General features: G+C 56.4%; 1 protein-coding gene across 6 annotated transcripts in view; it reads right to left on the bottom strand.

Moving 5' to 3' along the window:
• Nucleotides 1-15,403: 15,403 nt before the first annotated feature.
• Sh3bp2 (SH3-domain binding protein 2) overlaps nt 15,404-20,496 on the bottom strand; it is a 29,114-nt gene continuing 24,021 nt past the window's right edge. For 4 of the 6 annotated variants that reach the window (XM_013506801.1, XM_013506802.1, XM_013506800.1 and 1 more), the window contains exons 6-13: nt 20,319-20,407; nt 20,025-20,174; nt 18,402-19,056; nt 17,428-17,536; nt 17,255-17,310; nt 16,964-17,045; nt 16,403-16,462; nt 15,404-15,998 (exon numbers count right to left, since the gene is read on the bottom strand). In XM_013506801.1, coding sequence (XP_013362255.1) covers nt 15,861-15,998; nt 16,403-16,462; nt 16,964-17,045; nt 17,255-17,310; nt 17,428-17,536; nt 18,402-19,056; nt 20,025-20,174; nt 20,319-20,407 — 1,339 coding nt within the window. In that variant the 3' untranslated portion in view covers nt 15,404-15,860. The remainder of the gene's footprint in view (nt 15,999-16,402; nt 16,463-16,963; nt 17,046-17,254; nt 17,311-17,427; nt 17,537-18,401; nt 19,057-20,024; nt 20,175-20,318; nt 20,408-20,496) is intronic. The other 2 variants (XM_005408741.2, XM_005408740.2) reach the window with 1 other exon arrangement.

Below are 20,496 nucleotides of genomic sequence, written 5' to 3'. Positions count from 1 at the left end.
CCCAGCACTCGGGAGGCTGAGGCGGGAGGATCGTTGCGAGTTCAAGGCCAGCCTGGGCTACAAAGTGAGCTCAAGGCCAGCCTGAACTGCATAGAGAGACCCTGTCTCAAAAAGACAAAAAAAAAAAGTGATGACCAGATCTCCTGGCTATTCCCCTTACGACCCAGACGCAGACCCAAACACCATCCAGACAGAAATGACAGCTGCCCTACCCAGCCTTAGTTGGCTTCTTGCTGCTGTTTTACAGCTTCTCAGTTTGGGCCTGTGCCTATCACAGTTGTTAAATTTGTTTCCTCAAGGTTGCAACAGTTTAAGCAAACCTGAGGGTTGCCCAGGGGTATGGGGGAGCAGCCAGCAGCGGCACATTGTCCCACTCAGATCAGCCAGCCAGAGATCACTATAACCCCAGGGCAGATAGGGTCTGCACCCAGGTGTCAGCTGGAAGTGACCACAGAAGATAAGAGCCCATGCCTCTTACCCCTTTAAGGGAGCTCTAATCTCCTGGGAGAATTGAGAAAATCTGGGGCCACCCTGGGCACAAAGAGCAAATGTAGTCCTGGGCCTTGACCCGGGTTGCCCATTGAAAGCATGGCATGTATTCGCCCCTCCCCTCCCCGCTGCCCCGCGATGACAGCTCTCCCTGGACCTGGCAGGACCAGTCCTGAGACATCAGCCAGACCACCGCCTGCCGGACCCCTCTGAGACCAGCTGTGCAAGCCCCTGACCCTTGTCTTTGTTCCCTTTTCCTATAAAACCCCAACGCTTCCGTTAATACCTCAGAGACCTCTGCCTTCCTTCCTCTTTTTCTTACTTTTGGCTCTGCACATGGGCCCTTTATCGAATTTATTTCTGTTGTCTGTTGCTAGACAAGGTTGCTTAAAGCGCGACATAGCGGCACACACTTGTAACCCCCGTACCTGGGAGGCTGAGGCAGGAAGATCATGAGTTCAAGTCCAGCCTGAGCAATTTAGCAAGACCCTGTCTCAAAACAAAACCAAAAAAAAAAAAAAAAAAAAAAAATTAAAAGATCTGGGAATGTAGGTAGTGCAAAGGCCCTGGGTGCACTCCCCAGTATGTTTAAAAAAAAAAAAAAGTTGCTTAGAGCTCTGTTATCCCAAGGCAGTCCTGACTAAACAAGGGGACACTATGAGTCCAAATTCAGAAATGTTATAAAGGTTGTTTCTGTTTTGTTTTTTTGATTTTGGAGGCAGGGTCTCACTATGCAGTTCAGGATGGCTTTGAACTCACTTTATAGCCCAGGCTGGCCTCAAACTTGCATTGATCCTCCTGCCTCAGCCTCCTGAGTGCTGGGATTACAGGTGTGTATGCTATGCCATGTGCTACCACGCCCAGCCAGGATTGTTTCAAATGTAAATTTAGGAAAGAAAAAAACACAGTAAGAGAGTAAAGAAATTTATAGATCTAACAACTGGAAAGTGCTTTTGGATGAAAAAGGATTTTATATGGAAAATAAAGATTTTTAGAATGTCTAAGCAATAATATTTTCTTAAAATATTGGTCTCCTCTTGGTACAAATTTACAAAAATAGCTTAGCAAAATAAAATTATCTTTCATCAAGATTTGTTTTCTGTTTTCTGCTGTAAGAGTCTAATTAAGAAATGGAGCCTTAAAGGAGTTAGGATTTTTGTGTTGGTTTGCTGTAAAGTCTTTTATATAATCAGTTTATAATTTTGGCTAAATGAACAGCTATTATTTTAGATTATTATCATATATTTGATGCCTTCTATATCTGGCACTAGAAATGTGTTTTTATCTGAGGACTAAATACGCTGTGAGTCTGAGCTCTCTCTAAATGTTGGTCAAAAGTTTACAGTTACAAGTAAATAAATTTAATGCAGCCAAGGTAACCCATAAGTGCCCTGTTTTATACAATATGCATTGCATTTGCACCTTAAATATAGAAAGTGATCCAAACGTTTGGCATTGCTGCCTGCTCTTTGTACTTAGTGCCATTTAAGGGGGGAAACCTGCTGTTTGGGCAGTCTTGCCATTTAAAACATGGCACAGAGCTGGGCGTGGAGGCACACACCTGTAATCCCAGCACTCCGGAGGCTGAGGCAGGAGGATCCTTGTGAGTTCGAGACTAGCCTGGGCTACAAAGTGAGCTCAAGGCCAGCCTGAACTGCACAGCAAGACTCTGTCTCAAAAAGAAAAAACAACAACAACAAAAAAAAACATGGCATATATCAGTTGGCTTCAACTAAGTATTTTGTTATTGTATAAATGAGGCGCTTGTGTACACATCAGGTAAGACGTCTATTTCTGGGCATTAGTACTGTTTTCTAAACTTGTAAGAGGTCTAAAGGTATGCTTTGATCTAGCTTTGTAGATCTGTTCAATAATCACATAAGCAAAACTATACGACTGCACTACAGGTTCTAAACATTGAAAAATAAGAACTAAGTGAACGTGTAAGTGACTTACGTTAGCTGTGAGGCTGATTACTGCTGGCATCTTTGCGTGTTAAATGTACCTGTGTTCCCCAAGTATCCCAGCCACGTTCGAAGATGCTGAGCTTAGGAGAACACCTTACCACACTTCTTTCTCCAAATTAGAGTTATTTGTAATGATAGACTTCTACAGGTACATGTTTCTGCGTTCCTAATTGTACCATGACTAGCATCTTTTTTATGAGTATCATCTTTGAGCAAAAATAATGAAATGTGCCTAAACATATTCCAAGCAGCGCCGCCGCAATAATTTAAATATTGAGTATCAGTCACCTAGAAAGTACATCTGTGGGTACGTGCGCAGACACGATGGTGCGTGCTTGTAATCCCAGCACTTTGGGAGGCTGAAGCAAGAGGAGCACAACTTTGAGCCCAACTTGGGCAACATGACAAGCTGAGAGGCCTTGTTTCCAATTTTTAAGAAGGTGTATGGGGCCTTCTCTGGCACTATGCCTCAGTGGGAAGGTACTGGGTTCAGTGCCCAGTGCCCCAGCAGTGAAGAAAACAAGGACTCTGACAAGTATTCTTAGATACAACTTCCTGACAAAACCAGATTGATTAAGGATGTTTCTTGTTTCACGACAACTATGCTAACTGGATTTGCTTTGTGCTTATTATTTTTTGTTTTATGTTTTCCTTGTAAAACTTTGTAACAATTATCTATTAATATTCTGCAGAAGTACAACTGGTAACGCTCGACCTGAGCAGTATTTCAAGGTGACAGGCCAGACAGGACACAACACGGGCTCCTGACACTGACGCAGACCCCGGCGCAAGACAGCGCAGCTGTTCTCCTGCACACTTGGTGTTTGCAAGCCCCCTCGTGTCCACAGGGGCTCACACTGGCCCGCATGAAAACCCAGCGTTCCCACTTCAAGCGGTGGCCTGGCCTTCTGCACGTTCAGCAACCGAGATTCAGACAGCAAAGTGTAAGGGGGCCCGAAAGGACGCCAGTACCGCAGCCCCCGCCCTAGAGTCAGCAAAGACCCCTCTAAAAGGGGCCTGCAGCTCCAGAGGCCCCCAAACTTAGGAACACGGAAACTGAGGACCCGGAGACCCAGACGCAGCTCGTACGTGTCCTGCAAAGAGGAGGCCCCCTGGGCAGAGGAAAGTCCCCTGTGCTTCCGAGGGAAGCCACATGGTCTGCGAGACCCTGGCCCTTCCTGGCAAGTGACAGGACTGGCAGAGGAGAAAAGCCTCCCACAGCCCCCGAGGAACCCCTGAGGAGCCCTGAGTGACCGTCAGTTAAAAAGATAAAGGTTTGGTTCCCCCTCCACACCCCTGTACCGGGAATCGAATTCACGACCTTGTGCTTGCCAGGCAGGCGCTGTGCTGCTGAGCTAAATCCCCAGCCCAGATAAAGGTTAATTGTGTCACCTACTTGGTTAAACACCCACCAGGAAAGTATAACCAGAGACTGGAATAGTTAATGATAGCACGAAAATGGGAAGATCTTCATCCATTTCTTGTTAAGATTAAGCATTAGCCAGGCTTGGTAGTCCATACCTATAATCCCAGCACTTGGGAGGCTAAGGCAGAAGGATCACTGTGAATTTGATGCCAGTCTGGGCTACATAGTGAGTTCAAGTTTAGCCTGAACTACACTGAGCAACTCAAAAAACAAAACAAAATACCATAGAGGACAAACAAACCCTGTTGCTCATTAAAAGCATGACATGTTTTCTTCTGAGGCAGACCAGAACTTAAAAGCAATTCCTGCTAAAAACCAGGATTCAGCGGGGCATGGTGGTGCACGCCTGAAATCCCAGCACTCAGGAGGCTGAGGCAGGAGGATCGTTGTGAGTTTGAGGCCAGCCTGGACTACAAAGTGAGCTCGAGGCTAGCGTGAGCTGCATAGTGAGACCCTGTCTCAAAAAGACAAAAAAAAAAAAAACCAACACAAAAAGCAGGACTCTTCACTTGGGCCTACACGTGGCCGAGAGGGAAGCAAAAGTAGGGCAAAGCTTGTCCTTCATGTAACAAAACCCTGGGTGAAACGGCTGCCAGCTCTCCCCCGGGCACATTCGTCACGGAGGGAGTGGCTGTACCAAAGTTGGCAAAGCGTGGCCTAGGAGCCCTGACGTACTCCGCCTATCTCACCCGCCCTCCAAGAAGGAGGAGGCCAGGAGCAGAGAGCTGCAGGAACCCTCAGCTACATCCGGGAGTTTCCACTGCCCTCACCCCACAGTCACCCTGGCTTCCAGCAGAGCCCACAGAACCGAGCCGCCCCAAACGAGAACCCAATTACCCCTCCAGCCGTCAGGCATCTTCCTGAGCTACACAGCCGAACTGAGCAAATGACCCTCCAGACCCAGTCACCACAGCACCCCAGGAGACTCTTCCGCATTCTTTGTGAACACCCACCTCTCCGCCCCGTGCCCCTCTGTCCCTCAGACTGCAGCCCTCTTCCGTCCTCCCTGCTTCCCTTTGTTAGGGGGCCAGTTTCACCCTTGTCAGAGCTGTGTGCCCACCTCCGTTTCTTGCTAGAGAAGGCCTTTTCTGTTTTCATTTCCACTGTCACTGAGGCAAGAACCCACCCAGCTGTGCCTGTGGGAGTCACCTCAGCACAAGCAGGGAACCCCGCCAGGCGCTGGCGGGACTGGTCCTGCCTGTGACGGGAGGCTGGCCCAAGACATGGGCCGGCACCTTCCTACACACGGTCCCTGCTGCCTCTCATCAGCCCCACAGGGCCAGGCAGACAAACGGGCAGAGCCTCTGGGCCCTGCAGACCCACAGCTGAGCCAGAGCCGCAGAGGCAGAATCATGCAAGACCTGGGTCTCTGTTCCCAGCGGGAGCCTCCTGACTGACCAGAGAGCAGTCCAGGCCTGCGGATGAGAGTCCGCGGCCCCTGCCCTAGGGACACTTCTCCTGCAGACTGACTTTTCTCACAAGAGTCCACAACTCTGTCGCAGCCACAGGGACTGGTCCGTGAAAGGCATCAGTGAAGGCTTGGGGCATGAGGGAGGAAGGGAGGGAGGTGGAGTAGGTGATGGAGCAAAGTAGACACATGAAGATAAAAAAAAAAAAAGGTAACTTGGAATAGTAACACACACCTATAATCCCAGCTACTCAGGAGGCTGAGGCAGGTGAATCATATGTTAATGACCAAGCTCGGCAATTCTGTGAGACCCTGTCTCAAAATAAAAGGAGGTTGGGACCTAGTTCAGAGCTAAAGTGCTTTCCTAGCATACCCAAGGCCCTTGGTTCAGTCCTTACTGTGGAAAAAAATGGAGACGGGGATTGGAAGGACAGAAATAATATTTAAAGATATAAACCCACAAGTCCAAGAAGCTTAAAAAGTAATATCTAGAATGCTACTGGGCTCTGGTAGAAATGGAAAGGTTTTTTGGGGGTGTGTGTGGGTATGGGTATGTGTTTGAGATAGGGTAGTTCAAGCTGGCCTAGAACTCACAGCAGTCCTCCTGCCTCAGCCTCCCAAGCAGGGAGGGAATGTTTTTTTTTTTTCTTCCAGTACCAGGAATTGAACTCAACCTTGTACTTGCCAGGCAGGCGCTTTGCAGCTGAGCTAAATCCCCAGCCCCGGGAATGTATCTGTGGGACATCAAAAATGACTCTGAGGCAAGACCTGCCCGTGGTAAGCTAAGTTCTGGCTCCCAAGTCATACAGGCAGGTAGATCCAGCCTAATCCGGAAGCAGCAGCTCCGGGTCTGGGCTCTAGTGAGTACACGGGTAGGTGGACTAGACCCCTCGTTTCCCACCTGTGCAGCCCAGTGTCCCTCACTGCCTCATGCCTGCGGTCCAAGGGCCCCGGACTCAGTGGCAGGGAGAGAAGGGAAGTCAGCCTGGCATGTTGGCACGTGATGGGAAGGGCCTGCTGCCACCCGTGTGCCCTCAGCAGTTGCACTGGAAGCGTGAAGAGGTCCCACCCCAGCAGCCGGAGCTTCCAGTGTGGAATGTGGCCACTCCCAGTGCGTGCAGAGGGACACGCGTGGGTTCCCGGGCAGTGGAACGGCTTGGTTAGGGGCCTAGACGTAACCGCCTGGAAGCCACAGGGTGAGGAGGCCCGAGGGAGAGGCATGTGGGGCCACAGGGACCTGCACAAACTGCACAGCTCTCCTCCTTGCTTGTGCCGCCCACCACCGCCATCTGCACAACCCGGGCGGAGCCAGCCTGTGTCCTCTGCCGCTGTGCGGCTGGCACTGTGGGGCCATGAACACAGTGGCTGTGGAGGCAGGCTGCGGCGTGCAGGAACCAGCGTCGCTGGGGCTCTTGGAACGCCAGGCCGCCTTCCTGCCAGCCCCGGAGACCACGGCAGAGCCCCAGGAGCCACCTGGGCTACACAGCACCCTTCCATCCTAGAGAAGACCACAGCGTTTGCCGCTTCTGCCTGCAAAACTGCAGCCAGCACCACCTCCCAAGAGCTCGAGCACTGACCCGCTGCGCCGGCCGTGGCACAACTGCCCGGCGCCGGGGGACCAGCTTTCGTGGCATGGGTGTGACACGGGCACGTGACCGGGGACCCGTGTTTCTGCCTTGCATCCCGCCACCTGGACGTCGGTCCGTGGCAGTGATGGAAGGGCTGCGTGGGGGCCCCGGGGGCTCCGGTGGGGGCGGCTGTGCCCTAACCCAGAGCCAGGCTTGGCGGCCGCACCCAGAAGCACGATGCCCAGGAACCGGCTGGGCAGACTTCAGCCTCCCACCCGCCGGCATTATCTCTCTGTGATCTACAGGGTACTCCTACGAGCTTGAGGCTATGGCTGGTGCCCGGTCACTCGGGGAGATTGTGGCACAGGAAGGGGAGGCCAAACTGCAGGGAAGTCGCAGCCATCCGTCCTGGCAGGGGCCGTGGACCCTCCGGTTTGTGTATCAGGCTACCAGCTATGAAACGGGCGCAGGCAGAAATATGAGCGCCCCCAAGCCCATGCTGGCGATGGCCCAGGGCCTCACCCTCACTAGGCAAGGACTCGCCACTCAGCTCGCCCGGCTGCGGGCATGTGGGGTGGGGGGCGGTGGGCGTCCCCGGGTCCTCCCACAGGCGGTCAGCGCACAAGCAAGGATGGCGCCCAGATCAGCAGGGGCAGGACGCTACACCAGGGTGAGCCACCTGAAGGAACCCACGTGCCAGGCGGAAGAGAACCTAGCACGGGTAGTAGGAAGGGGGGGTGCTGTCGTATGGCCTTGGCGTCTATAGTAACAGTGGGCGCTAAAGTTTGCCCCGAGACCCATTCGCTGTGATTTTCACGTTGCCCCAAGCTCATGGTGACTTTCTCAGCCAGGGTGGGGATGAGACCCACGGGCTTTGCCCGCGTGGGTGGCGGGAAGGCCACAGTGAAGGGTGCACGCCTCCCGGTCGCCCGCCCTCCTTGGGTCACCTGGGAACGTGGACAGGACCCTGCACCCACCCGCCTCCAGCTGGGGGCCCTTCTGCTTTCTGTGATGAATTCCCCAGGCTTGGGTCTGCTACAGCAGCACAGAGCAAGCGAGGCCAGCAGCTCCAGCGTTCTCTGACGCCCTGACCTCATAGTACGGGACGTCCCCAGCAGATGGAGCCAGCTCTGTGGGTGCAGGGAGGCTGGTGGGAGTCACCCACGGGGTCCCCCTGGCACCGTCCCAAGCTCTGCGCAGGCTCCTAGGAACTCAGGCCGCAGCCATCGGGGGTGGCTTTACCGCATCCGTGCCCTGGCAGCAGTGTCTGGGTAGGCCTGGCAGTTCGGGTCTCCAGCCCAAACACTTCATTCCACCCTTCCTTCCTCGCCCTGTCACCTGGAAACACTCCCTTCATAAGCCGCCTGCAGAGGGGTCCCTGCTCCAAGTGTTGCTTTTATTTTTTTATTTTTTGGTACCGGGAATCAAACTCATGACCTTACGCTTGTCAGGCAGGCGCTTAAGCCACTGAGCTATATCCCTGGCCCACATGTTGCTTCTAAGAAATGTAATCTAAGAAAATTTTATGAAGACAGGCTGTTTATTAAAAAAAAAAAAAAAAAAGAAGAACTGCCTGTAATTTAACGACAGAGCCCAGCGTGGTGGTGTACCGATGTAACCCCAGCATTTGGCAGGCTGAGGCAGGACGATCCCGAGATCCAGTTCCACCTAGGCAACTCTGTGAGACCTGTCTCAAAATACAAAATGAAAACAACTAAGGATGTAGCCCTGCCAGGGATGTAGCTCAGTGGCACAGTGCCTGCCTGGCCAATGTGAGGTCCTGAGGTTGATTTCTGGTACCTTTTACAAAAAAGTAAAAATAAAACAACAGCAGAAAGCAAACAAATCAATTTTAAAATTGGTAAAGGACCTGAATCAACATTTCTCCAAAGAATATCTAAAGGTGGCCAAAAAGCCCACAAAAATATGCTCAACATCCTTATCACTAGGGAAATACAGATCAAAAACCACTGTGAGACAGCACTTCACACAGGATGGCAGGAAGAGGGCCGGGCAGGGCCGGGCAGGGCCAGTGCACCCTATGCCGCGGGCGAGAAGGTACAGCAGTGCAGCCCTGTGTAAAACAGGACGGTGTTTACTCAGCTAAACACGGAATTCCCAGCAACTCCATGTCTGGTTATGCACCCAAGAGTAACAAAGACAGAGTTGAGCAGATGTTTACAATTCGCGGGTTCACAGCAGCATTACTCAGGAAGCCACAGGCTGGAAGCATCTCAAGAGGTTGCTGAATGGTGAGTACACAACATGTACTTTTTTTTTTTTTGAGACAGGGTCTCACTATTTAGCCCACATTGACCTCAAACTCATGGCAACCCTCCTGCCTCAGCCTCCCAAGTGCTAGGCTTACCGGCGTGCATCACTATACCTGGCTCTGCAACGTGTACTTTCTACATATGATGGAATGGTATTCAGTTGGACAAAGGAAGAAAACTGGCACTTGCTACACGATGAATCACTCTTGAGGAGGCTGCACGGAGTGAAATGAGCCAGTCACAAAGGGACCAGTGTTGGGTGAGCCCCCTGAATGGAGTACGAGCAGCTAAAGGCGTGGAGGTGGACAGCGCAATGTGCCTGCCATGGCGGGGGAGGGCAGAGGCTGGTGTTCAGGGGAGGCAGTTTCAGTCTGGGAAACACGAAAACATCCTGGAGTGGATGATGGCAATGGTTGCTCGATATGAATGTACTTACAGGCACAGAACTGTATACTCTGTTTTTTAAATTTAATTTACTTTTTTGGTTCTCTGAGACAAAGAGTCTCGCTCTGTCATTAAGGGTGGCCTTGAAACACTTTGTAGCCCAGGCTGGCCTTGAGCTCACAGTGATCCTCCTGCCTCAGCCTCCTGAGTGCTGGGATTACAGGTGCGTACCACCATGCCTGGCTAGGACTGTATACTTTAAAACAATGGAAATGATAGCGTATGTTGGTTAGAATTTAACACTTTAATGCAAAGGCCCTGAGTTCAATCCCAAGTACTGCAAAAACAAACAATAATCAAACCTAAACCACAAAACCCACACAGAATTAAAACTGTACCATGACAACCTCAAGTCATGAGGGGATCAGTGAAGTTAGGGCCCCCTAAGAACCTGTGCTGCGTGGGGGGAGGGTACGGGCGTGAGCTCTAGACTGAGGGATAAAAAGGGAGCACACACACTGGGCGTGGTGGCGCACACCTGTAACCCCAGCACATGGTAGGCTGAGGCGGGAGGATTGTTGTGAGTTTGAGACCAACCTGGGCTACAAAGTGAGCTCAAGCCCAGCCTGAACTGCACAGCAGGACCCTGTCTCAAAAAGACAAAAAAAAAAAACAAAAACAAAAACAAAAAACAGAAAGAAAGAAAGAAAGAAAGAAAGAAAGAAAGAAAGAAAGAAAGAAAGGGAGCACACAACTTCCTAACTAGGAGAGAATGGGGGAAACAGGACGATTTTTTGAAAAAGTAGCTCGATCCAAAAGAACGGAGGGGAAAGGGAAGAAGTAAGAATAAAAAGAAGCCAGATGTGGCAGCACACACCTCAGTTCCTGCTGCTGGGAGGCTGAGGCAGGAGCATGATTTGAGTCCAGGAGTTTGAAACCAGCCTGGTGATTAAGCAAGACCCCACCTCAGAAAAGAAACACAAGCACACATGGAACAGCAAAAGCCCCAAGTGGGGGTGTAGAGCGCTGTCTGCAATCCACAAGGCCTTGAGTTCAATGCCCAGCACGGCAACAAATAGAAACAACATAAACTGTAGTTTTAATTACGTTAAATACAAATGTAAAAGTGCTCCAGTTAAAAGGCACGCCTGTTATCCCAGCACTCCGGAGGGAGGCAGAGGCAGGAGGAGCACTGCAAGTTCAAGGCCAGCCTGGACTACATAGCGAGACCCTGTCTCAAAAAAATAAAAAACAAAAAAGGCAAGGTATCTTTTATATGATATTAGCAAACAAACGCAAAATGAAATCAAGAAAATATACATTTTACAATAGACCAAAAGAAATATGAAGAATAAAGAAATCAAACAACAAGAGGTGCGCAAGACCATAATGGCAAAATTATAAAACCTACTGGCAAACTTTAAAGAAGACCCAAGTGAATAGAACGAACCAGAAGGCTCCATAATGTAGAGACGTCAGCTTTCCTCGAGCTGTTTCACCGCAGTGGTGAGTTCTCAATCAAGATGCCAACTGGGTTGTTGCTATTGTACCCAACAAGCCGGTTTTATGTGGGAAGCTGGCATGGTGGCACCTATAGTCCTAGCTACTTGGGAGGCTGAGACAGGAAGACTGCTCAGGAGCTAGGGGCCCAACTGGACAACATAATGAAACCCCATTTAAGAAACAAGTGTTTTTGTTTTTTATTGTTTTGGGTACTGGGGATTGAACCCAGAGCCTTTATACTGAACTATATCCCCAACCTTTTTCATTTTTGAGACAGGGTCTTGCTAAATTGTTAAACTTAGGCCTAGGCAGGCCTCAAAACTTACAATGTTCCTGCGTCAGCCTCTCAGGGTGCTGGGATCGCAGGCACATTCCACATAATGCTTGGCTGAAAATTTCTTAAACAAGTAACAAAGAGCACTAACCAAAACGGAATCACCAGCCAAACTGCTTCAAAAATAAGAACGGATCACCAGAAGATGCTATAATCAGTCGAGGTAAGCCAGAGTTGGAAGAGATATTTGCAACATGCATTACTAACAGTATCGTGTATACTAACAGTATACACAGGAGTTATAAAACAGCCAGGCATGGTGGCGCATGCCTGTAATCCCAGCACTCGGGAGGCTGAAGCAGGAGGATCATTGCAAGTTTGAGACCAACTTGGGCTACAGAGTGAGACCCTGTCTCAAAAAGACAAAAATAAACAAATAAATAAATACACAAATAAAAGAAAGAAAACCTGTAACACCAGGTAAAAAACGGGTGGAAGATGGAGCGGGGGATTTAGCTCAGCGGCAAAAGCGCCTGCCTGGCAAGCGCAAGGTCGTGAGTTGGATTCCTGGTCCTGGAGAAAAACAAACAAACCAAAAAAGGGTGGAAGAGATGAAGAGGCACTTCACAGGAGACAAAACCAGCATGGCTAACAAACCATGCTCCATTAGTCCTTAGCTAAATGCAAATTAAAGCCAGAATCATATGCCTACCAGGCTAGGAAAGTGAAAAGCCTGTGAAAGCCAAGCACGATCAGGCCCAGGGCCAGAGAACTTCTCATGCTGACGGTGGACACGGGCACCAGAGCACTATTCCTGGGAATCAGAAAGAAGATCCTGGTGCCCGGGACAGCGGTGTCTGTGATGAGCCCCGGGGAAAACAGCCCAGGCCCACCCACAGTCAGCCGGTGGACAGATCTCACAGCGAGCTTCCACACGCCACGCTGCACACGCCCAGCGAGTGAGTCTCCCGCCCATAAGCCAGAGACGCCAGACGCCGGAGCGCGCATCTGTGTTATTCCACTGCTATAAAACACAGAAGCAGGAAAAGGTTGGGGTGGATGCGTAACGGGCGGCGGAGAAATAAGAACACAAGGCACAAAGATGGCGGAAGGCCAGGTACAGCGGTGCGTGTCTGTGAGCCTGGCACTCCGGGAGGCTGAGGCAGGATTTCAAGTTTGAGCCCTGCAAATTAGCAACTTAGAGAGACTCTGTCTCAAAATAAAATGGGCTAGGATGTGCCGAGACCCTGGGTTCAATCCCCAGCAGTGTAAAAGAGAACACAAAATAAGAGTGGAGGGGCAGTGCGGGAGGGGAGGCAGGGAGGGCGCCCACGTGCTGCTGGAGCCTGCTCCTCCAGGTCACTTGGATGTGCGTAACAGCTCGCCAGGCTGCACCGTTTTGTTTACTTTTCTGTGTTCTATTCCACAGGAAACGAGGGGGAAATGGGCAGGGATAAGGCCCGAGGGCAACGCGAGGGCAGGGGCCAGGCAGCCTCCAAGGGTCCCGTGGCCTCAGATGGGGCCTGCTCCCTGCTCCAGTTGCCCTAAGCAGAGCCTGGCCGGGAGCTGAGTGCAGGCTGACCCCTTCCGGCCCTGCCTGCCCCGGGTGGAGGAAGGAAGCACAGGCAGAGCCAGTGGGGTGTACGCATGAGGCCACAGCTCCCCTCCTCTGGAAATACTGGACTTGGCCCGGGTGCCCTGTGCGACCATGGAGTTGTCCAGTCATTCCCAGGGCCTGGTTGCTCTCAGGAGCCTCTGCTTCCGGGCCTCAGTCTCCCCACCTGTAAAATGGTGCAACCATGGTCCGATGAGCAAAATAGGAAGCCGCAGGCCACTGAATTTCCTCCCTCAGCCCTCCTGGCCCTGCCTAGGACACAGAAACCTCTTCAGAGCAGAGTCCAAGCCCCGACCAGCAGGGGGCGCTCCCCACCACGTGACCCAGAGTTGAGACTGGGTGGGACCTGGAGGGATCCCAATTTGTGAGCGGTCCTCCTGGCTCTAAAGTCATCTTCTCTGGAGCTGGGGCGTGGGACACAGCATTTGCCTGACACGAACAAGGCTCTGGTTCCATCCCTGGCATTGCAAAAATAATCATAACCAAGTGTCGGGGCTGGGGATTTAGCTCAGCGGCACAGCGCCTGCCTGGCAAGCATGAAGTCATAAGTTCGATTCCCGGTACCGGAAAACAAACAAAAAAAAACAAAAAAATAAAACACCAAGTGTGGGGGCACGCACCAGTAATCCCAGGACTGGGAGGCTGAAGCATGATTGTCCTGAGTTCAAAGCAAGCCTGAGCTACATAGCAAGACCCTGTCCAAAAAAAAAAACCAAATCATTCCTCTGTAAAACCTAAACAAACAAGCAGAAGGCACTGACTTACCACACTTTCAGGTCAATTGCAGGAAACAGAAAATCATGTTTTGTTTTCCGCTTGGGGAAACAGCCTACAGTACCAGGGCCCTTTTCCCAGGCCCTAGACGGAACCGGCTCTGCACGCATCACGCCAGGACCCCCAGGAGCCTCAGCCTCAATCAGTACAGTAGGGACGACGCAGGAGCGGGGCGGGGCTAGGCCTCCGGGCTCAGCTTTGTTCTCCAGAGCTGTGACTCTGGGGCTCAGCTGTGAGTCAAGGAGGCACGTGGAGCCAGTCAGACACCCCCACAGTGGCCGTCAGTGAGGGCTGAGGGGGCCCCAGGAGCAGGCGGGGCAGGGTCTTGGCTCCAAGCGGAGAAGCGGGGCTGGGGTCGTAGGCAGCGAGTGGCCAGGCTGGGGTGTCACACAGCCAGGTTCCCAGCCCAGCACCCTCAGGGCACAAAGTGCTGAGGGGTGCCCGCCTCTCACCCGCTACAGCCGGCGTCAGGAGCCGGAGGACCATGGTCGGATGCCCCCGCTGCTCTTGCTAGTGAAGCCCTGGCCCAGAGGTGGCCAACTGTGTCCACTGGCCTAGCCCCAGGAGGCGAGATGAGGCAGAGCCAGGCCTGGGGTGGGCCTTGGGCAGCACCCAGCAGTCCCGTGTAACCCACAACCTTTCCGGCCCAGGGCCCCCATCTGAGGCAGGAGCCCCTGAGCTAACTGCACAGCTCAGCTCGACAAAGCAGTGCTCTGATCCAGCTCCCTATTTCAACACCCCAGGAGTGGGACTGCAGCCACAGTGGGCAGTGGTGCCCCCCAGGTCCCTAACAGACAAAGACAGGGTGAAGAGTTCTGACACAGGCAGGAGGCTGGCGGGCTTCCCAGGGATGGTGCAGAACAGCCTGGGCTCCCTGTGCCCAGCTCCAGCATGCTACGCTGACCTGTCCCAGGCAGGCTGAAGGGTAAACAGCTGCAGGGATGGGGCGGACGTGGCTCCTGGAGGCAGATGGCTGCTGACCCCCTCAGGGCCTGCTGTCACGTTGTACCTCGCGATGCACGGGCCTCAGCCTCCCAGGCTACTAACCTTGCCCATCCAGTAAACCACAGGCCCCCAGGGCCGGCCCCTGGACCGTCAGCGGCACACTGGTGGCCACTGTGCAGGCCTCGAGGTGCGTTTCACCTTACACCTCCTCCTTACCCACCACAGAGCATGGAGCAGACGACCCTGGCCCCCTGCCAACCCTAGCCCGGCTGCATTTGTTTTCCCACTGAAATTCCACGGCAGGGCTGTGCCTGAGCCAAGCGTCACACAGACGACTCGGGCATCTGGAGGCCCAGTCCTCACCCGCCCTGGCCTGTGCAGGGGCCTCCCTCCCTCCAAGAAGCCTCCCTGAAGTCCCTGCGGGCCCCTGTACACCCAGAGCCCTGAACCCCGCGTGCTGGCACCGCACCCTGGCTGCCCCCACCCTGGGTCATGAGCTTGGCCGAGTCGGGGCTGAGGCACCGCACTCACACCCAGTGCAGGCGCCACGCCCGGCACAGGAGCAGTCGGTGTTGGTAAAAGCGAGCAGGGCGAGTGCAGATGCAGGGCCTTCAGCCCGCACCCCGCCCCGGGCCCCGGGCTCCGTGTGCAAGCGGACCACCACAGGCAGGCCCTGACGCTCCAGCAGGGCACCCTGCGTGACTCAGCAGCCAGGGACACCACCTCCAGAGTCCTGCGAGTGCGGCTCACTTGAACATCAGGACGACCAGCCCTTCCTCCCAATCAAGCCAGGCCACGGGGCAAAGGCCTCTTAGATTTATTGGGAGCCCCGGCCCTGCCTGGAGCCGGGGTCTCATCGTGCCCTGGGGTCCTAGGGCCAGCCCCAGCCCCGCTGACCGCCCCAGCCCTTCCTGGCTCCCAGGCCGCTGCGGTGTGGCGCACATCCTGCCCTGAAAGTGAGGCAGGGCTCCGTCCTGGAGCCCCAGGCTCTGCAGGTGCAACAGCAGGGACCAGCTGGGGCCGGAGAGCTGACCAGTCCTCCAGAGCTGCAGGCGGGTCCAGCTGGGAGCCGGCCTGCCGGGTGGCCCCTGGCCAGGGTCCACAAGGCGTCCGTTGGGGTCCCAGCGTCAAGCACAGCCTCCCGCCTTGCTCAGCTCCCACACAGACTGCCTCCATCGGTGGGGCTGGGTCTTGGCCCTGTGGCTGCTTGTGCCCTGCAGCACACCCAGCGGTGTCACCTGGGCCCGGCGTAGCCGTAGGGGCGCTGCAGCAGCAGGCTCTGGTGGCTGGGCAGCACGTGTGTGTGGTAGTGCTCCACCATGCTGCCCACGCTGGCGAAAAGGACTTCGCCCTCCAGGTAGAACTTGGAGTCCTGCAGGGCCGGGAGAAACAGGGTCAGCAGGCCCAGGCCGGCCGCACCCAAGCCCATCCTCCCGCCCGGGGCCCCATTTGTAAAATGGGGCAGTCAGGAATCACAGTGACAAAGTCTGGCCCGCGCCCGGCTGCCCCATGTCCCCGAGCCACTCCCCACATCCCCAGGTCCAACATGGAGCCCACACCCAGGGGCTGTGGCGAGGTGTAGATAAAGCCAGCGTGCAGGTCTGATCACCAGCCCCGCTGGGGGCCCCAGGCACAGGCGAGGGGCACAGAAGGGGTGAGATCCAGGCCACGCCACTCTCAGCCCACCTACAGCACCCCGAGCCAGGAGCCGCGCCCAGCCCCTTCCCAAGGCCCGTGTCCCACGTCCTAGGTCCCCCCAGCAGTGTGGTCCCCCACCTTCTCAAAGATGCGGTAGTTCCTCACTTTGTTGGAGGACTCGTCCCACACAACCAGCACCTACAGGGAGAGAGGCGTGAAGCAGACGCCTGGGCTGAGAGGCTGCAGGGCCGACCTCGGAGCCCAAGGGCACAGGTGCGCCAGGCTGGGGGGGGGTCTCAGGCAAAGTGCGGGGACTGCAGGCCCTGCCACTAGCAAGTGTGCCCCGGGAGAGCCTCTGATGGGCCCGAGTGGCAGGCACCCAGAGTCACCTCTGACACCAGGAGGGCTCGGCTCCGCGAGGACCTGGGAGGTGCTGGCCAGCCTCCTGCCACGCCCTCCCCAGCCTCCGATCCCAGCCCCGCCCTGCCACTGAGTCCTGGCACCCAGCCCCCCCGCCCTCCCCATAGAGGGCCCCCAGTGTGCAGGGGGTGCTCTGTCCCTGCGAGGAGAGGAGGCTGCTGAGGGCAGGGGCTCAAGGGCAGACTGGCTAAGTGTGAGGCGGCCCCACGTGCAGCAGGGGTCCACAGACTGCAGCGCGCCCCCGTCAGCCCTCGCTGCACAGCACAGCCAGGGCCCTACCTTGCCCGACTTGGTGGAGGAGTTCCGGATACAGTACAGTCCGTCCTGGGGCTCCCCCCGGGGGCTGGTGGCTCTGAACAGCCTGAAACCAAACAGCCGAGTGGACGTGAACCCCCGGGATGCTCTAGGACTCCCGCTCCGCCACCCTGGGCTTTCTGCGCCCCTAGACGGAGCGGGAGGGTGGTCGGCCTGCCCAGCGGCACCAGGGGCCAGTGACTGCCCAGCACCAAGACGGGAGCCGGAGAAGCGGGAGCTCCGCCCCCCACCCCTCGCAGAGGGCTCGGCACTGACCTCTCCACTTCACAGGACTCCGTGGTGTTGACGAACACGGAGCTGGGCAGCGGCACCTGAAAGAGCACGGTGGTCAGCGCTGGTGCCCACCTCCAGCGCCACCCCAGTGCCGGCCACCCTGCACCAGCCCGGGCCGTCCTTCGCCCCTCAGCGCCCGCCTGGCTCAGCCTTGCCTTCTCGTAGTCCTCATCCGAGTCCTCCTTGCTGGAGTCGGCCTGTGAGGGCTGCCGGGGCTTTTCGAAGGAGAAGCTCCTGAAACTCTGCCCGTCGGGGGGCGACCGCCTAGGGGGTGAGGAGAAGAAGGCAAGGCTGTGTCACGCTCAGCCTCCATAGCCACCCGCTCCCTGTACGCGTGGCTGCCACAGGCTGGGCGTCGGAATCCAGGGCATCTGCAGGGCAATGAAGCGCTGAGCCCTGGACCCACTGACCAGGAGGGCAGCAGGAATCAACCGGCCAAGGCTTGGGAGCCCGAGGAGGCCAGGGCTGCCATCCACGCTGGCAAGGGCCCTGGGCACCAGAGCTCAGGTGTTGCCATTCAGGGGACAACAGACACCTCTCAGAGCCACAGGGGGCAGACACATGTGAACAGGATGAATGCAACTCGGCCCCAAGAGACACCGGTGAGAGCCGCGCACACTCCCCAGATGGCCCGCGCTGCCCCCGGCATGGGACTGCTGGCTATGGGCGAGGCTGTACCTGACGATGGCCCTTGGCATCTGCCAGACCGAGGGTTGGCAAAATGACAGCAGAGCTGCCTGGTGAACGACACGTGTGACGCGGCTGCTCCCAGCCCTTCCCAGCAGCAGCAGGGGCTCTGAGAATGGGCGACCCTGAGGGGATGGAGGACACCCCGGAGCCCCTGGCACCAGCCTGCAGTAGAGCAGGAAGCCCCGAACAGGGCTGGGGCTGAGTCACAGCCATGCACCACATTCCAGCCACTTGCGGCTGGGAAGGACACAAAGGCGGCCTTCACGGGGAGACACCAGCCCCTGGGCAGGATGGGACGGGCCTGGCGTGGCAGGGCCTGCAGACCCAGCTGAGGCCGCCCCCTCCCCCCTCCCATGCTGGGTTCCAGGAGGCTGGCATCCCCGAGGCCGCTGAGACTGTCCCTGGGGTGGGGAGGCAGGACCGCCGCACGCGGACTCACTGGAGGTGGGGCAGCTGGGGCTTCTCCGGCCGGGGCAGCACTGCAGGCCGAGAAGCGGTGTCGGGGAATGGCAGCTTCAGTGCGGGAGGCCTGGGTGCCACGGGGGGCACAAAGAGTCCAGGCTTGGCTGCCCCCCGTGGAGGGCCCTCCTCGGCTATCTTCGGGAACTTGGGCTTGTTGGCTGGCACGGGCGGGGGCTCAGATGCCGGTGGCCCCCGCGGGGACAGGTGGAAGGACTTGAGCTTGTCACAGTTCCTGGTGGTGGCAGAGGCTGTGCTGGCACAGCTGGAGGTAGTGCTGGTCCCGTGGCCGGGTGTCCAAGGCTCCGGGCTGGGGCCGGCGCCCTCTCGGAAGCACTGAGGCTTCCACAGGCTGGGCCCGGCGGGCAGACTGCTGGGCGGGGGGTCACTCATCCTCCGGGAGGTGGGGGGCACCCTGAGGCCAGACTCTGTCCACCTCAGGCCCAGTGGGTCCCTCTTGGCATCCTCGGTGGCCGCACTGGTGTCAGGGAGGCCACGCTTCGGGGGTGGGGGCGGCAGCAGCGGGCCTGGGCCTTTGGAGTTGAAAGAGTGAGCTCGCGGCAGGTCGGAGATGGGGGGCTTCCGGGTCGAGGGCACGGGCGGCGGAGGGTAAGCCGGCGGATGAGTCAGGGGATCTGCGGAGCACAGGGCCAAGGGTGGTGTCACCACCTCTGCGGGAACAGCAGGCCTCAGCCTGCTCGCCCGAGCCCAGCCCCCTGACCGCTCCCCCGCCACCGGGCCCTGCCCATCGGTCCACAGGGCAGCCACTGGAGCTTCATGAAGCCTGGGTGCCATGTGGGCGGCCACCGGGCTCCAGGGGTGGCTGGCCGGGGAAGAGGAGCACGTGGGAGGGAGAGGACGGCCAGGGTTTGCTCACGAGCTGAAACTGCTGCAAGACGTCCAGGGGGACCGTGAGAGGGTGGACGGGCCGAGAGGGTGAGGAGGGAGAGGCCTGGGCCCAGGACGGGCAGGAAGCTCGCAGACTGGCTGAGAGCAGGCGGGCTGGGCAAGGGAGCACCCCGCAGGCCTGGGAGGGCTGGGTGGGCGGTAAGCAGGCCAGGACGCGGGCAAGGGCCGCGGGCGGAGGAGCTGGGGGCTGGAGGACCGCAGGGGCTGCGCCCCAGTGAGCAGCGAGGAGCAGAGGGGTCAGAGAGGTCACTAGAGAGGAGCAGAGTGAGGGGCAGGGCGCAGGGCAGAGACGTGCCTGGTGCCGCCCGTCACCCTGGGCGGCAGGCAGCTGTGCTCCCCACTGCGGGGCAGCCGTGGGGCAGCAGGTGCTCTGAGCATGCATTTATTTATTTATTTATTTACTTTTTTCGCTTTTTGGTGGTACTGGAGGTTGAGCCCACAGCCCTCACATTGACTCACATTCCCAGCCCTTTGTATTTTTAATTTTGAGACAGGGTCTCGCCAAGTTGTTAAGTCACCCAAACTGGGCTTGAACTTGACATCCCCACGCCTCAGCCTCCCAGATTGCTGGGATTACAGGCACGAGCCACCACACCCAGCTCTAAACCTCTTAATACTTAGTCCCAGCAGGGAAACTGAGCCCCCACCCACCTCCTACCCACTGAGAGACCCCAGGCCCACCAGCCCCGCCTACCATCCAACTTCACAGGCTCGGGGGAGTCCGGCTCCAAGTACGAGTCATCCTCGTCTTCGTGCTCGTAGTCTGGGGAGAGGGAGAGGCTGAGGCCCAAGGCGGCCGGCTGCATGCGGACAGGGTGGTGGCCACCACGCCTAGCACGGCGCTCTGCACACGGGGCGGGGGGAGGACAGGCCGCGGGAACCAGACTGTGGAGGCCAGCAGGGAGGCCAGTGTCCCTCTGCTGGAGGACAGGGTGGGTGCAGCTACACACACTGGTCAGTGGGGCAGTGGGGCAGGCACCAGCCTCACCTTCATTGTCTGTGGGATACGGGGAGAGGCTGATGTCCACGGGCCGCTCCACTGCACCATAGAAGCTGTCTGTGTCCGAGCTGGAGTCGCTGATGTGCGGGGAGAGGACAAGGCCAGCGTGACACGGGGCCTCGGCACTCACACGCAGGGACGCTCCCACAGACACACACTCACACTC

The sequence above is a fragment of the Chinchilla lanigera genome, unplaced genomic scaffold (genome assembly GCF_000276665.1).
Source record: "Chinchilla lanigera isolate Chin_1 unplaced genomic scaffold, ChiLan1.0 scaffold00113, whole genome shotgun sequence".
In the NCBI taxonomy this organism is placed as follows: domain Eukaryota; kingdom Metazoa; phylum Chordata; class Mammalia; order Rodentia; family Chinchillidae; genus Chinchilla; species Chinchilla lanigera.
The sequence above is the reverse complement of the archived record's forward strand: the minus strand, read 5'-3'. Positions and strand labels throughout refer to the sequence as shown.